The sequence below is a fragment of the Galeopterus variegatus genome, unplaced genomic scaffold (genome assembly GCF_000696425.1).
Source record: "Galeopterus variegatus unplaced genomic scaffold, G_variegatus-3.0.2 Scaffold982, whole genome shotgun sequence".
NCBI lineage: Eukaryota > Metazoa > Chordata > Mammalia > Dermoptera > Cynocephalidae > Galeopterus > Galeopterus variegatus.
The window spans coordinates 223,699-241,285 of record NW_007727093.1 but is presented as its reverse complement, the minus strand read 5'-3'; the positions used below and the strand labels follow the sequence as shown (position 1 = coordinate 241,285).

General features: G+C 41.7%; 1 protein-coding gene across 1 annotated transcript; it reads right to left on the bottom strand.

Moving 5' to 3' along the window:
- Positions 1-13,201: 13,201 nt before the first annotated feature.
- On the bottom strand, positions 13,202-15,002 carry LOC103591519 (short-chain dehydrogenase/reductase family 42E member 1-like). Its single transcript, XM_008573998.1, has 2 exons — positions 14,935-15,002; positions 13,202-14,369 (listed from the first exon to the last, which is right to left on the bottom strand). Exons 1-2 carry the CDS (start codon positions 15,000-15,002, stop codon positions 13,259-13,261), a joined length of 1,179 nt encoding a protein of 392 aa, XP_008572220.1. The 3' UTR covers positions 13,202-13,258.
- Positions 15,003-17,587: the final 2,585 nt, after the last annotated feature.

Below are 17,587 nucleotides of genomic sequence, written 5' to 3'. Positions count from 1 at the left end.
CTCACCCTGGACGTGCCCATGGAAGTGTGTTGCGGATGGCAAAATCAATGTGGGTCAAAGTTAGGAGGCACTGCCTTAGAAACATAAGCACGATTCTTCTTCTATTCCACTATCTCAACTTGAGACTTTGCCCTGGGCCCCTCCTGTCACTTTCCTCTCTCTCAGGGCAAGGAGAAGAAGCACAAACCGGGAGGGAAAGTGATCTTTGAATAGTAAGTGGTTTTCAGTGACCTGTACTGAAAACTGAAAGTCGACTTGTATTAATTTTCATGATCCAATTACTTCATTTTGTCTCTCCTCTGACTGCTAGTGTAATTTTATGCCAGAATTATCTTAGTCATTCTGCTTATGCGTGCCTCAATATTTAGTGGGTGTTTGTTTACCTGATCCACAGCAAACCCAAATGTTTTTGCTCCCTCAGAGACCATGCAGTACCATATGATATTTCCTTTATTTCCTCACCCTTGTTTGGAAGGAATGTTGGGGTGGTGTTTCTTGGAAAGCCGTGTGTATGCTATTCAGATGCATCTGCAAAACTAAAAGCAGTCCTGCGAATGCTGTGGGCTCAGTGTATGATACTAAACTCCATTCTACCGCAGATGTTTCATTGGGGATTCAGCTATGTAAGACAAAGTAAAATGTACCATTTGTTTCGACTTTCCGTTTTGCAAGGAAACTTTCCTCTCTGTCTGTCCTCTATTTGAATTTCTCTGTCGCTGACGATATTGCTCATCCCCTTTTCCTGTAGAATCCTTTCTCCTTTAACTAACATATCCCTGCGTACACTGTGCTGTGTTGTCTCCTCCGTTACTTTGTCCTCTCTTTTCCCTTCTCCATGCTCTTTTTTTTTTTTTTTTGGTTCCTTTGACAGCTCCTAACTGGGTAAAACCCGCGAATCAACCTTCAGCATTTTTTTCTTCTACACCTACATCCTTTTTCTAGAAGAGTTCTTCAGTTCTCTTGGTTTCAACTCTGAACCCTAGGCTGATGACTCCCAAATGTATATGAACTCGCCACTGGGAAGTGTTTATGGAACGGTCCAGGTGATCTTAACCCAGGGTCCAGAAGGGGACTCCTATGTCCAGCAACACTTGGCACTGGTCGTACCATTTTGACACCCCCTTCATTCCCTTCATGCTCAGATTAGTTTAATTTTTCTTTGCAAAGTCTCTGGACCCATTCTCTCTTTCTATGCCTTCTGCCACCCTCTGTTTTCTTGATGTACTCCTAACTAGAGGAAGAACCCAGAATGCCCGCATGTCAACTTTGACAGTCTGCAAGATATGAGGATCTTTTTGACAATCCATCCTGAGGTGAGACCACAGTGCTGTCTTCTAACTCCTTCCACTCCCAGGCTCCAGAGACACCTGGCCCCTGCACCGCTGCCCCAAGTCCTGTGGAATGAGATGAAGTTGAGAGTGAGCCTTGGGTGAAAGAGTAGGACAAAGAAATGGGGCACTGCAGGGGATGGAGTAGGGACAACGGCACAATGTGGACCACAGGGTCTTGGGAATGTGGAAGGAGAGAGAGAAAATACTGGTGAAAATGTTTCCTACCAGTGACTGGAGTGGCCCTATGGAGTGGCCAAGTGCCACAGCCAGTGGAGAGCTGGGGGAGGGAAAAGCTGAAAAGGTGGGGGAGGTCATTCAGGATTTCCTCTTCCCCCGCCGGCCCCCCGCCCGACGTCCCATGGATGCCAAGCCTTGGTGTGCAGCACCTGACAGACTTTGCATTCATCTGTCTGGCCAGTTTACTGTATAACTGGGGTTATGGACTGTGCATACCCCTGCCACAATAAGGGCAAAACGCTTGCATTCCTCCTATGTTTGTTGAATTGAGGGAGGTGGTTGTGGCACATAACTGAAGTTTGTAGCCTGTACCAGGCTGTTTAGGGCAAGAATTCTCAGCCCTTTATCACACAACAAAGACAATGATTTGTGAAAGGTGTCAAAAATGAAAAATCATTGATAAAATAAGAATGATTTATATTTTATACTATCAGAGATACATATAGCTTCTGATTGATATGAGAAAAGCTGGGTAACCTCACTGTATGGATATAGATCAACTCGGACCAAGGAAGTCCTAGTTGACCTGGGTGAATGCAAGCCTTGATATAGGAGAAAGTTAAAATGGGAGAATTGGCTTTTTCATGCATTCATCAAACATTTACTGAGTGCCTACCCTGTGCCAGGCAGTGTTCTAGGCACTATAGAAAGAGATGGTGGTGAATAAGACATTCTCTGTCTTCGAAGAGTTCAGAGCCTAGTGTAGGCTCAGACAAATGAGCAATTGCATGACAGTAGAATTTCTCAGAACGTGTTCATTGTATCACTTGCAACAGATCACCTGCAGTGCCTCTCATTTGTGCAGCTTCCTGGACTCCACCCCCAATAAACTGAAATAGGCTCTTGTGCAGTGAGCCCAGGAATGAGCATTCCTAGCAAACACTCAGAGGTGAGTCGTTTTCCCATTACATTTTTGGAACTGCAGTACAGTAACCTTAGTGTGTTATTGTGGAGAGAACCTGGGGAACTGTGGGAGCTGAAGAGAGGCCCCTCGCCCAAGCCGGGGATTGTGGAGGGATCAGCAAAAGCTTAATTTGGGAGGTGGTACCTGAGCTCAGTGTTGGAGGACAAGAAGAGATAGCAGAAGAAAGGAAAGTGGAAGGAGGAGCTGGGGCGTGAAGGATGAAGAGGGCGTGTTGGGGACTCACAGGTATTTCCACAAAGTCGGGACACGGAGGAGTGTGAGTTAATGCGAGAGAAGAGACGGGGCAGGTGAATAGGGGCCTAATCAGCAGGGTCCTCAGTCACACATGCTGAAGGTCTTTGGGAGCCCCCAACTGGCATGGCCATTTGTCCTGCACAAGTCAGGACACATTTAGGTGGTGCATTGGGTAAGTTTGATGAAAGCCTTGCTTCCTTGGAAGAGAGCTCGAATGTTGAGCCAGGGCACGGTTGGCCAGAATGCCTCTCTCTCCTTACTTAACCAAATACTGCTTTGGACTTTTTGCTAATAAAGGGGATATCTTGCCTTTAGATATTTTCAATCAAGGGTCTTCAAACATTTTTGTTCATTATCCCTAAAAGGAATTTTTTAAAAATCATGTTATTCCTGGCACATTTTGAGGCTAATATCTAAAATTTTTGTCTTATGTTTAAATAGTTGTAAAGAGTGGGATACCTAGCAGATTATAAATATTGACATATAAAGATAAACTATTAAACTATTAAGTATCTTTTAAACATATTCAGAGGAACCTAAATACCTTGGCAGTTCAATAATTCTAACATCTTACAATATTTTAAAAACATGTAAACATGCTCTCTTTTTAGCAGTTGGAAGTTTTACATGTTTTTTCTTCTTATACCCACAGTTGTATTCTACTCCTTTCACAGAATTTTATCCAATGTAATATATTTTAAACGAAGGTTTCTTATCAGTTTCTCTATTCCTTTGTAATGAAGATATATGTATATGTTTGATTTTTATCCCCTATGACCCTAGGCATTCATTATCAAATTTCTCCTAGATTGAGTTAACATATTAAGTATTAGTCATATACAACAAATAAAAATACCATTACAAATTTTGTTAATTATTAAATATGAAAAGTAAAATGGTATTAATTAGTTGGATTTTTCCCCCATTTGTTCATGTATCTGTGGATGAATGTTACTAATGTGATCAATAGTATCACACATATTATTGTTAGTATTAATTACATTACTTATTAATAATAACATTAATAATAGACATAGTTACTATTAATAAGTACCATTCATCCACAGATATATGAACAAATTGATAGGGCTCAGCAAAAATTCTATTTTTTTATTTTCATGGATGTACCACTGAGAATTATCATTTACAGAAGTGAGTAGATGGTAATGGAACCAGTTTTGAATAGCAAAGTTATTCAATTTTCTAAAAAGCCATCAATATATTTTACAATATCAACAGACTAAAGAAGAGAAACCACATGATCATATCCATAGATGAAGAATAAACAATTGATAAAATATAACATTGTTTTCATGATGAAAACTCTCAGCAAATTAGGAATAGATGGGATATTCCATTTTTAAAATTCCTTTTGAGTTATAGACCCAAAATTAAATTTAATGATCAACTGAAAATTAGGTCAGATCCTTCTTCAATTTTGCAGAAAGCTGAGAATAGGAAATAATATTGCTTACAAAATAATTGGTTGCTCAATCCTCGTTATTTTTGAAAAGTAGACCTAAATGGGTTTAAACCTATATCATATGATTATTAACTTTCCTTGTTTTCTTTCACTCAGAGGCATTTGTTTAACTAGGTATACTCAGAGTTGGGTAAAAGAGTATTAATGTTAGTTTCAATACAAATACAATACTGTGAATGCAATATTTTTGATAAAATGCATTTATCTTATGTGTCTTAAATATATTTTAAAATGACTTGGTAATTTGATTTATGGAAGATATTCATCATATGATTGGCAAAGCCATTTCACCTTGCAAATCAATCAGCCAAATTTAAATATCTGAATTCTTTTTGAGTTATATGCACCAAATTATATTTAATGACCAGCTGTTAGGAAAAAAACTTTACATTTCAGTTCAAATGAACATATTAACTGTACCATCATGACAAACATTTAATTTTTGATGGATACATAATGTCTTAGTCAATTTGGTCAATTATACTAAATCCTTTAAAGTGCTAAGTTTTCAGCTGAGACCTGGAGGGAGCACAAATCACTGTTTACTCTGCCTGCATCCCTCCCCTTCTTTGAACATCTTAAAGCTTTTAATATCTCCATCATATCACGTGCAGAATGACCTCACTTACACACCAGACCTCATCTAGTCTTAACACACAACTCTAGTATAGGTTGGCTATTTTTCCTAGTGTTTAAAAGATTAGAAATAGTAAATAATCTATGTACCAGAAAGGATATTCACCCTTAAAAGGAAAAATAGCATTTACTCAACAAATACTTATTGAACTCTTGCTTTGTGCTGGACATTAGGGGTATAGTAGTAAGCAAGACAGAGTTCCTGCTGTCATAGAGCTTACATGCATTAAACAAATAATTGCACAAATTATTACAGTTGTAATAAATGCTGTAAAAGAAAAGCAGGGTGCTGTGAGGGCTCAGAGCAGGAGGGCCAAACCTAGATTGCTGAGATCATAGAAGGCCTTAAGAAGAGACTTAAGCTGAGACAGGAAGGAAACATTCTGCAGACCAAAAAGGGGTGGGAAGAAGCAGGTGGAGAAGCTTGGGACCCAGGAAGCTGCAAGTAGCTGGTGTAGTTTGGGTAGAGAAGGCAGAACAGTGTGAGATGAGAGTGGAGACGCAGGCAAGGGGTCAGATCAGACAAGGCCTCTGGGATCAGGTTGGGGATTTTTGACATATTCTAAGGAGAGTTTTGAGCAGGGAAGTGACGTAAGGTTTATATATTTGTAGAGTGACTGTGTTCTGCATGTGGAGAACGGATTAAAGGGAGGCAGGTGTGGAGGTAGATGGAAAAGCAAATAAACTATTATTGTAACCTAGAGGGCAAGGTTGACTGACACCTGTATGCAGGGCAGCTTTGAGGCATGGTTACAAAGTAAAAATCAATAGGTTTAAAGGTGAGTTAGGTATGCCAAGTTAAGGGGAAGCAGGGCCAAAGGTGAGCTCAGATTTCTGGCATGAGAAATTCAGTGGAGAGTGGTGACATTTACAAGGGAAAGAAACCCTGTAAGAGTATGGGGGGTGGGGTGGGAATATGAATTCCATTTTGGATATGTTGACTGTTAGGTGCATGTGAGACATTCAGGTGGAGATGGTCTGGAGCCCAGAAGAACAGTGTGGAACTATACATTCAGTAGTACACATTTGGATTAGAGATGGAAATTGAAGCCAGGGGCTTGGCTGAAATTACTTAGGGAGAAAGTATGGTATTGAAGAGGGCCTAGTAGTGAGCACTGAGAAAAATCTGCCACTTACAACTGGAGTGGAGAAGATGGTAAGACACTGACGAGCTGTGGAAGCAGAATTGTGGTAGCCAGGCTCCACCCTGGCCTCCAGGGACCCCCACCTCCTGGTACTGATGTCCTTGTGTAGTCTCCTCCCACACTGAGTAGGGCTAACCTGAGTAAAAACATGATATCGTGGAAATGACAGTCCATGACCCAGGATGTGGCTATAAAATATTTTAGGACCTCAGAAAGGCCTAAGGTGGTATCTCAGAGGGCTGTTCAGACAATAAATCTAAGAAGCTTAAGGGCGTTGTCCCTCTGCAGCCCGACAAGCTCAAGGTAGACAAGGAATTATCTCAAAGAGGTTTGTGAGTGTGGTTTTTGTCTAATGGAGTGAACTGCAGTAAGATTCATTGGAGACACATAAAGTGTTCAAAATAATTATACTCACAGTAATCCTGCCAACTTGGACCTAAAGGGATACAGTACAAAACATAAAGAGGGGCTTTGGATCCCTAAAATTTACTGGCAGAAAGCAGGCAGAGAAAACTATGTAGCTGTAGACGTGGGCTATCTTTCATGGAAAAGGAAGGGTGACTCAGGCGGAGCCAAGAGCCCAGCCTCCACGATGACCCCCAGCGATCCCCACCTTCTCATATTCACACCTTTGTGTATTTCCTTCCCACAGTGAGTAGGACTGACCCATGTAACCAGTGTATTGTGGGGTGACAGTTTCTGACATTTGAGGCCAAGTCATGAAAGACAATGCAACTTCTAACTTGCTCTCCCGGGCCACCTCTTCTGGGGGAAACCAGTTGCCATGTCATGAGGATATTCAAGCAGTCCTGTAGAGATGCCCATGTGGTGAGGAACTGAGGCCTCCTGTCAAAAGTCGCATAGATGAACAATTCTGGAAGTGGGTCCCCCAACTTCAGTTAAGATGACTTTGAGATGACTGCAGTGCCAGCTGCCATCATGAGATGACCCTCATGAGAGGCTCTACACAAGAGTTAAGCTGCACCCAAATTGCTGACCCACAGAAACTACGAGGTAATGTTTGTTGTTTCAAGATAATATGTTTTGGAGTCAATTGTTACATAGCAATAGATAACTGACCCAAGGAGAAAGAGCAGAAGAGTGTGAGTTCGTAAAAAGCAAATGAACTATGATTCAAGGAGGGAGTGAAACACTGTCAAATGTTGTGAAATGGCCAAGTATGTCTTTAAACCAGGATGACTCTAAAGTCCACAGATTGATCCATGAATTTCATTTAGATATCTTAATTATGAGGAGAAAACCCCCCAAATAAGTAGAAACGCACTGTGCTCAGCATACTTGGTCTAAGAAAACTGAGAAATACATCATTCTTTTGAAGGATGTCATTGAAAACATGTTTGGAAAGACTGTGGTCTCAGTGACAATGAATACATGTCATACTGTGTTCATCCCTTGTGTCAGTGACCTTCTTACATGGACATGTGGTGTCATGGTTAGACTGCAGTCTGTGGAGAGCAAAGCACCCTGCTGTACAGCACCGAGTGTTAGGTAAACAGTCGGTGCTCATGCAAGTTAACCCCAGACCAAAGCAAAAGCACCTTTATGATATAAAAGACTCCAAAAGTATTTCTAAAAACAAGCACTACCACCACCTCATATTTATGTTGTGACTTACATATTAAAGGCACTTTCAATAAAACAATAATAGGAAAAAAAGAGAAAAAAAGTACTTTGACCACATCTTGTTTTATCTCACAATGAACCCTGTGTTGCGGTGGGTGGATTTATACAAAGTTCAAGTGCAGTCAATCTCATCTCCCCAAAGAAACCGAGTTCTAAAGAGGCTTCAGATTCTTGGTGAAGGAAGCACAAAATATTCACGGTGTAGGTCTTCTGACTTTAAGTTCAGATCTTTTTTCCAAAACATCCAGGCAGCATTTAACAGGGACTAATCATCTGTGTGTATTGCACAAATATGCCCAGAGTAACTCCAGCACAGCTTCCCACGGCAATTGCGCCTCCTGCCAGGGCTTCAGCACTATCCCTCCCGTGGTTGTGGAATGGGTAAAGAGGCTCTGTCTGCTTTCGCTTTGGTTCCTATTCAGCATGTTCCGCAGCAGACCCATGGGTGGCCAGACAATGCTGCCACTGTCCAATACATTCCTTGCTGGAAGGTGCCTTCAGAGAGCCAAAATTCTTCCCAGTAAGGAAAGCAGTCTATTAGCCTTATGTTTCATTTTTTAATTAAAATGGCATCATCAGCTTGATCACCTCCCTTGGTCACCACATTTTTAGCTGTTTCCTAAACTTCACTACACAAGAGTTAAGCTGCACCCAAATTGCTGACCCACAGAAACTACGAGGTAATGTTTGTTGTTTCAAGATAATATGTTTTGGAGTCAATTGTTACATAGCAATAGATAACTGACCCAAGGAGAAAGAGCAGAAGAGTGTGAGTTCGTAAAAAGCAAATGAACTATGATTCAAGGAGGGAGTGAAACACTGTCAAATGTTGTGAAATGGCCAAGTATGTCTTTAAACCAGGATGACTCTAAAGCCCACAGATTGATCCATGAATTTCATTTAGATATCTTAATTATGAGGAGAAAACCCCCCAAATAAGTAGAAACCCACTGTGCTCAGCATACTTGGTCTAAGAAAACTGAGAAATACATCATTCTTTTGAAGGATGTCATTGAAAATATGTTTGGAAAGACTGCGGTCTCAGTGACAATGAATACATGTCATACTGTGTTCATCCCTTGTGTCAGTGACCTTCTTACATGGACATGTGGTGTCATGGTTAGACTGCAGTCTGTGGAGAGCAAAGCACCCTGCTGTACAGCACCGAGTGTTAGGTAAACAGTCGGTGCTCATGCAAGTTAACCCCAGACCAAAGCAAAAGCACCTTTATGATATAAAAGACTCCAAAAGTATTTCTAAAAACAAGCACTACCACCACCTCATATTTATGTTGTGACTTACATATTAAAGGCACTTTCAATAAAACAATAATAGGAAAAAAAGAGAAAAAAAGTACTTTGACCACATCTTGTTTTATCTCACAATGAACCCTGTGTTGCGGTGGGTGGATTTATACAAAGTTCAAGTGCAGTCAATCTCATCTCCCCAAAGAAACCGAGTTCTAAAGAGGCTTCAGATTCTTGGTGAAGGAAGCACAAAATATTCACGGTGTAGGTCTTCTGACTTTAAGTTCAGATCTTTTTTCCAAAACATCCAGGCAGCATTTAACAGGGACTAATCATCTGTGTGTATTGCACAAATATGCCCAGAGTAACTCCAGCACAGCTTCCCACGGCAATTGCGCCTCCTGCCAGGGCTTCAGCACTATCCCTCCCGTGGTTGTGGAATGGGTAAAGAGGCTCTGTCTGCTTTCGCTTTGGTTCCTATTCAGCATGTTCCGCAGCAGACCCATGGGTGGCCAGACAATGCTGCCACTGTCCAATACATTCCTTGCTGGAAGGTGCCTTCAGAGAGCCAAAATTCTTCCCAGTAAGGAAAGCAGTCTATTAGCCTTATGTTTCATTTTTTAATTAAAATGGCATCATCAGCTTGATCACCTCCCTTGGTCACCACATTTTTAGCTGTTTCCTAAACTTCAGAAATACATCATTCTTTTGAAGGATGTCATTGAAAATATGTTTGGAAAGACTGCGGTCTCAGTGACAATGAATACATGTCATACTGTGTTCATCCCTTGTGTCAGTGACCTTCTTACATGGACATGTGGTGTCATGGTTAGACTGCAGTCTGTGGAGAGCAAAGCACCCTGCTGTACAGCACCGAGTGTTAGGTAAACAGTCGGTGCTCATGCAAGTTAACCCCAGACCAAAGCAAAAGCACCTTTATGATATAAAAGACTCCAAAAGTATTTCTAAAAACAAGCACTACCACCACCTCATATTTATGTTGTGACTTACATATTAAAGGCACTTTCAATAAAACAATAATAGGAAAAAAAGAGAAAAAAAGTACTTTGACCACATCTTGTTTTATCTCACAATGAACCCTGTGTTGCGGTGGGTGGATTTATAGAAAGTTCAAGTGCAGTCAATCTCATCTCCCCAAAGAAACCGAGTTCTAAAGAGGCTTCAGATTCTTGGTGAAGGAAGCACAAAATATTCACGGTGTAGGTCTTCTGACTTTAAGTTCAGATCTTTTTTCCAAAACATCCAGGCAGCATTTAACAGGGACTAATCATCTGTGTGTATTGCACAAATATGCCCAGAGTAACTCCAGCACAGCTTCCCACGGCAATTGCGCCTCCTGCCAGGGCTTCAGCACTATCCCTCCCGTGGTTGTGGAATGGGTAAAGAGGCTCTGTCTGCTTTCGCTTTGGTTCCTATTCAGCATGTTCCGCAGCAGACCCATGGGTGGCCAGACAATGCTGCCACTGTCCAATACATTCCTTGCTGGAAGGTGCCTTCAGAGAGCCAAAATTCTTCCCAGTAAGGAAAGCAGTCTATTATCCTTATGTTTCATTTTTTAATTAAAATGGCATCATCAGCTTCATCACCTCCCTTGGTCACCACATTTTTAGCTGTTTCCTAAACTTCAATGTATCCTCAGAGCCCAAAACTTTACACTGAGTGATGGAGTTTGGATGTGTTGTCCCCTCCAAAACTCATGTGGAAATTTGATCTCCAATGTGGCGGTGTTGGAAACTGATTGAGTCCTGGGGGCCGATCCCTCATGAATGGATTAATGCTCTCCCTGGGGGAGGGGGATTAATGAGTGAGTTCTCACTCTATTAGTTCCCACGAGAGCTCGTTGTATATAAGACCCTGGCACCTCCTCTCTCTCTCTCTTGCTTCCTCTCACCATGTGATCTGTTTGTTCCTGCTGCCGCCTGCCACTTTCCGCCATGAGAAGAAGCAGCCTGAGGCCCATGCCAGATGCAGCTGTCCCAGAATCATAAACCAAATAAAGCTCTTTTCCTTATAAATTACCCAGTCTCAGGTATTTCTGTCATAGCAACACAAAACGGACTAAAACACAGAGTATGTTCAAACACACTTGTTGCAGACACACCTGATGACATTCCAGAAAGTTCAGTAGCAATAGCCCCTCTAAGCAGAATACTCTGAAAAAGAAAACTCTCATATGGAATGTTTAATAACAATACTAATAAAAATAATGGCTTATGGGTGTTGAGTAGCACTTTATATGCTCTGCCTAATTTAATCCTTAAAAGAATCCTATGAGGTAGGATAAAGGTCTATTTGTTCGAACATCATACATTACCATGTGGCTACGCAGCTGTAATGCCCTTCCGTCACAGAGGGCACACCACAAAGGGCAAATGTTAATTCCTGAAACAAACTGTGAATAGTTAATGCCTCCCCTGCAACAGCCACCATCTCCTTGGAGGGTTGGTCTGATGGATCTGGCCCAATTTGGAGTTTGCACACATTTTTAAGCCTGTTAGTGTTTTGCCATCCCTGTATCAGTCTGACTTTTAGTCTGTTTTAAGTACATGCAGAACATATGAAACAGGAATTAAGTACATTTGCGCCTTGAGAAATTCAAGTAAGACATTTCCAACCCAACGAAGCCCACCTCTATGGTTCCAAAACGACTTCTACTGCACCCATCTAAAATAGAAGAACACAAGAAACCAAATTTCAAATTATCTTTGCCTTTTTTTCTTCTATCAGAATTAGTGCAAGGAGGCAAGAAATAAAGATTGAATCCAAGAACCTATTCTTAAGTAGCAATTTGAAGAGCCAAATTTTAGCCCCAGAAAGCACTATATATACTTTATTTTATTTATTTTTATTTTTTATTATACATACATGTGGGGTACAACGTTGACTTTTAATAATTGTGCACAATATGTGGTGGTTAGATCAGTACAGTTAGCTTATTAATTATTACAATACACAATCATTATCTGTGTCCTTTGACCAATTCCTCATTAGCCCCCTCCCTCACCCCTCCCCTCCTGTTTTCCACCTCTAGTTTTCTAAAAGTTCAACGTATTCCTTTGATTGTTGTTTCTTTCTTTCTTTCTCTCTGTCTCTCTTTATTGTTCGTTTGTTTATCTATGGTTTCTCCTCCCGGTTGTGAGAACATGCGGTATTTCTCTTTCTGTACCTGGGTTGTGTCACTTAGGATAATTTTCTCCAGGCTCATCCATGCTGTTGCAAATGGTAGAATTTCATTCTTTTTCATGGCTGAGTAGTATTCCACTGTGTATATATACCACAATTTCCTTATCCACTCATCCACTGATAGACAGTTAGGTTGGTTCCATGTCTTGGCTATTGTAAATAGAGCTGCAATAAACACGGGAGTGCAGGTATCCCTTCGACCTGATGTTTTCCAGTCCTCTGGATATATCCCCAGGACTGGGATTGCTGGATCATATGGAAGTTCTATCGGTAGTTATTTAAGGAACCTCCAGACTGTTCTCCATAATGGTTGTACTAATTAATATACAGTCCCACCAACAGTGCAGGAGGATTCCTCTCTCTCCCCATCCTTGCCAGCATTTGTTATTCTCTGTCTTTTTTATAATAGCCAGTCTGATTGGGGTGAGGTGATATCTCAAAGTGGTTTGGATTTGCATTTCCCTGGTGATCAGTGATGTTGAGCATTTTTTCATATACCTGTTGGCCATTTGTATGTTTTCCTTTGGGAAATGTCTATTCAGCTCCTTTGCCCACTTTTAAATAGGATTATTTGTTTTTTGCTGTAAAATTGAATGAGCTCTTTGTATATTCTGGATATATATATATACACATTTTAAAAGATGACTGGTAAGGGGACATTAACCCTTGACTTGCTGTTGTCAGCACCATGCTCTCCCAAATGAGCTAACCGGCCATCCCTATATAGGGATCCGAACCTGTGGCCTTGGTGCCCTCAGCACCACACTGTCCCAAGTGAGCCATGGGCTGGCCCTTACATTCTGGATATTAATCCCTTGTTAGATACATATTTTGCAAGTATTTTCTCCCATTCTGTAGGATGTATTTTTATTCTATTGACTTTTACCTTTGCTGTGCAGAAGCTTCTCAGTTTGATATAATCCCATTTGTTTATTTTTTGTTCTGTTGCCTGTGCTTTTGGGGTATTATTCACAAAGTCATTGCCCAGTCTAATTTTTTTTTTTTTTTTTGTGACTGGCCAGTATGGGAATCTGAACCCGTGACCTTGGTGATATGAGGCTGTGCTCTAACCACCTGAGCTAACCGGCAGCCCCACTATATAGGATTTAAAACCCATGTTTTTTGAAAATCATCTCAGCAAGTGTGATCAGACCCTTAATTCTAGCTGACTTTCATTGTGACAGAAACACAGAAGGCAGCCAGGTGAGAACTGTTATAACCAACGGTAAGACCAACAGCCCATTCCAAAGAAGACACACTGAATCACCAGCTCCAGGGCTTCTGCCATGACCATGGGCTTTAAACCATTCAACCACCTCCTGGAGGTCAAATGGCTGAGGCTCATAGCCTAGCTCTTTCTTGGCTTTCTCTAAGCTAAAGTAATGTGTGACACCAATTTTGTAAACCTCACAGCAAGTGAAAAAGGGCTGGAAGTTGTAGAGTCGACTCAAAAAGACATGGGTCACCTCTGTAAGGAAAGCAAAGCAGTAGATGAGGGTCAATGGCAGGCGGGTGGATGGGAAGGTGTAGCCCAGGCCCTCCACCAAAGGCCGGAAGAACTCAAAGTTGTTCACAGGCGTGCCATCTGAGATGAAGTAGGGCTGCCCGGAGGCAATGTGGCCCTTGTCAGGTTTCAGAGCTTCTGAGGCCAGAATGTGAGCCTGCACCAAGTTATCCACATGGACAAACTCAATCAGGCTCCTGGGATTCCCAAACACAAACCTGAACAGGCCGCTCTCAATGTAGCTCACTACCCTGGGAAGGTGCCTTTGTTCTCCAGGCCCATAGATGCCAGCAGGCCTCAGAGCACAGGTTCTTAAGACACTGTCACCCCTGTCCAGGGCTGTACCGTTCGCCTCCAGCACCTTCTTCTCTGCAATGGATTTGGTCCGAGAGTAGTGATCAGGGTAGAGGTGAAGAGGCAGGTAAGGCAGAGATTCATTCCCGTTTCTGATAACTTGACCTCCAAAGACCACATTGGAAGTGCTGGTGTAAATTAATCTGGGCACCCCTCTCCTCCGACAAACCTGGAGGACATTGTCTGTGCCCCCTATGTTGACTTCTTCGATCCGGGTTCGATTCAGTTGCTCCCGCCCTGACATACCATAAGAGGCAACATGGAACACGCAGGTGACATCCGCATCTTGGAAGGCTTTCTCTATGTCAGAGAGGTGGCGGATGTCTCCATGCACAAACCTGATTCCTTCTGGAATGGTTTCAGCAGGGCTGTGGATGTCAAACAGAACCACATGGACCCCCTTCTGGTTCAGAGCACAGCCTAAGCTGAAAGAGAAAGAGGAAGTTAGATCAAGCCACTCTTGAGTCATGCCTAGAAAGGTAGAAAATAAGTCACTAATCAAGTTGAGGCCGAGCCAAGTCTTCTTGGCTCATCCTGAGTCCCTCACTTTATGTGTTCATTGGTCAAAGCCTGACATATTCAAGTACTCTAAAATGGTAATCCTCTCATCTTTTTAAATTATGGGAGAGCCTTTATTTTCAAAGAAATGTGGCGTCTATTTATTATATATATATTTCTCTGTTCTAAGACCCACTATCCATTCTTTGGAATATATGTGAATAATAACATAACATTTGTGAATAATAATAACATGGTGGAAAAACAGTTATTATATTCAATTGTTTTTGGTGATGTGAAAAATCATCACTCCCCCAATTTAACGGCTGTATGAAGAATTTTTCTTAAGGTGGAATATATCTGTAGTTATGGTGTAACACTATACAAACAAGTAGAAGTCTACCCTGTATGAATGTCAGAGTTGACAGCTAACCTTTTTTCAGCAACTGTCAATAAAATAATTCCATGGACGTATTTTATAGATGCACTGACCGGAAACCAAAATAGCCACTTCCTCCCGTAATGAGGACAGTTTCCTTTGGAGATGTTTTGGAGTCCATCTCGGGTGGTCAAAAGATAACCGGGCCTATAAGAAATAAGCATGCAACACTGTTACTGACCCAAATGCAAATATGACTCTCCGTCATTTAGAGTTAACAAAGACAAAAAGGCGGTATGTTCCATTAGGATGGAAAGCTAAGGCTGGGGTCTAGTCATAGCTATGTGACAAAAGCCAGCCCCCTTCACTTCCTGGGCTTCAAATTTCTTCATATGTAATATGGGGACAGTAACACCTGCCCTGCCTACCTGACCAGGTCAATGTGAATGTTAAATAAGATAATGTACAAGGTAGTTCTTTGAAAACCAGAGGGCATTTTTTCAAAATGAGGTATTATCGTTAATTCTTGGAAAAGATTAGGGCCTTTTAGAAAAGAATTCATTCAAATTTGGTAGGGAGAGGCACTTTCCCCCATGCACCAGCAAATCAAAGACAGAACTCTAAAAGAAGCTTCCAACATCTTCTGTTTAAAATCATACACTGCAGCATGGTTTAATACTGTTTTATTAACCCTATACATTTTTTTTTTTTTTAAAGATGACCGATAAGGTGATCTTAACCCTTGACTTGGTGTTGTCAGCACCATGCTCTCCGAAGTAAGCTAACTGGCCATCTCTATATAGGGATCCGAACCGTGCCGTTGGTGTTATCAGCACCACACTCTCCCAAGTGAGCCACGGGCAAGCCCTAACCCCATATTATTTTTAAAAATAGGGGAAAAGTCCTTTAAATAGTAACCCCCTCCCCCAAGGGGAAATCCTGCAAGTATTTCAAGTTGCTCAATGCCTTTGAGATCCTGCTTCTCTCTCTCCCCTCTATGTCTCCTACCCCCCAGAAAAAATCCTCTCAAGGCTCCAAAACCCCCTTTTCTCAAAAACAAAACAAAACAGTCCAAAGTGGTTCACCCAGCTCCTTCATAAGGAGAGAAATGGAAGGTACTATTGATACCCCTCTTTTTCAGCTGAGGAAAATAAAACACATGGGGGTAAAAACTTTCTCAAGCTTCCTGGATTCACACCCAGTAGCACTTTGGCTCCAAGGGTCCACACCCTTTATCACTAAAACATAGTCTTAGGTGGACAGAGAATGGACATTGGAGTCCACTTGACAGTTGTGTGACCTTGGACCAGGTCATCAAACTGAATCTGTTGCTTCAAAAGGTGGAGCCATTAAGAACAGGACTGAGGCTACTAGAGCTGGGAAAGGTTAAGAATAGGACTGAGGCTACTAGAGCTGGGAAAGGCGGGGAGGGTAGGGGTTAGCAAGAAATTGGTAAAAGGCCACAAAAAATGACTACATTGTGGGATATTGAATATACTAATTATCCTGATTTGAGCATCACATATGGCACGCAGGTATTGATATCCAGTGCTGTACCCCACAGATATGTACAATCAATTATGTTCCAATAAATTTTTTTTTTCTTTAAAGTTCAAAGGCTTATGAAGACTGAATGGGATAATGTATAAAAAATGCTCAAGGAAACACCTGACATAGTATGGGCACTCCTTAGATGTCATTTCTCAAATTTCCTTTTCTTCAAGCTCTAAAGTTTGGAGATTCTGTTAACCTAGCACATTCCCCACAGCATGATCACGTCCCTCAAAAGCAGAGGGTCACAGGAGTTTGGTGCATTCTTCTGGATGTCTGTACTGAGTGTGTCAGGTCGCCAGTGAAGCTAACCATTCATACACAATCAGTTGTGAGACACTGAAGTCATGGTTCAGCAAGTGACCGTCTTAGTGGCCTGAGGGTGCACGGAAGAGAATCAGAGTGAGAAAGATTGGGAAACTGAGCAAAATGGTGTGGAGGACGGCTGATGATGGGTTCCAAAGGCTCCAATAAACAATTGCCACAGTTGTGCTTATGAGAAAATTCCTGCACAATGAACACACCAGCACGCCTTAAAACACCTAACAGTGACCTCGGGATGCTATTGTTTTCTGAGTGCAGAACACTCCAATTTGGAGTAGCCATAAAACCAAATGCAGTCAATTCTATCATTTAACGTAGTCACATGACTTTGTCACGAATGCTATTTCCAAACACAGTGGACACCCATTGCCGATATTTCAATCCAGACTTCTTATCTTTGCCTCCATGAACTGGTCGCAATTTCCCACTCTTTTGCCATCTAGACTCAAGCTCCAACCACACAGACCTCCTTTCCTTTCCTTAAAGATGTAGAACTCATTCCTACTGGCCGTTCTCACCTTGCAGTGACACACTGCTCCACCAGGTCCCTGCCTGGACACATCTCCCTTGGTGTTTAAGTACACCCACGTGTCATTTTTGCAAAGAAGCTTCTCCGATCACCCTATCTAACCCTGCTTTGTTTTCTTCGTAGTATGCCTCACTATCTAAAACTATTTTTTATTATTAATCTCCTTCCCGTAGATGTAAGTTCCATGAGAACTGAGGCATTCTGCCTTTTTCACTGGGATGTCCCTACCGGAAGTAGGACACAGTAGATGCTAAATTAATTTATGGATGATTTTGAACACTGTAAAACACATCCAATTTAGTAAAACTGTGAGGGGCATAAATGTGCAGGGTCCTGCAATGTCTAAGCATCATTGTTATCCG

What these genes read in the sequence shown, in the direction of transcription:
- LOC103591519 (XM_008573998.1), bottom strand. Translation starts at nt 15,002, where the DNA reads ATGGACTCCAAAACATCTCCAAAGGAAACTGTCCTCATTACGGGAGGA. An exon ending in AGTGGCTATTTTGGTTTCCG is followed by an intron (nt 14,370 to 14,934) that starts GTCAGTGCATCT and finishes TTTCTCTTTCAG; the next exon opens with CTTAGGCTGTGCTCTGAACC.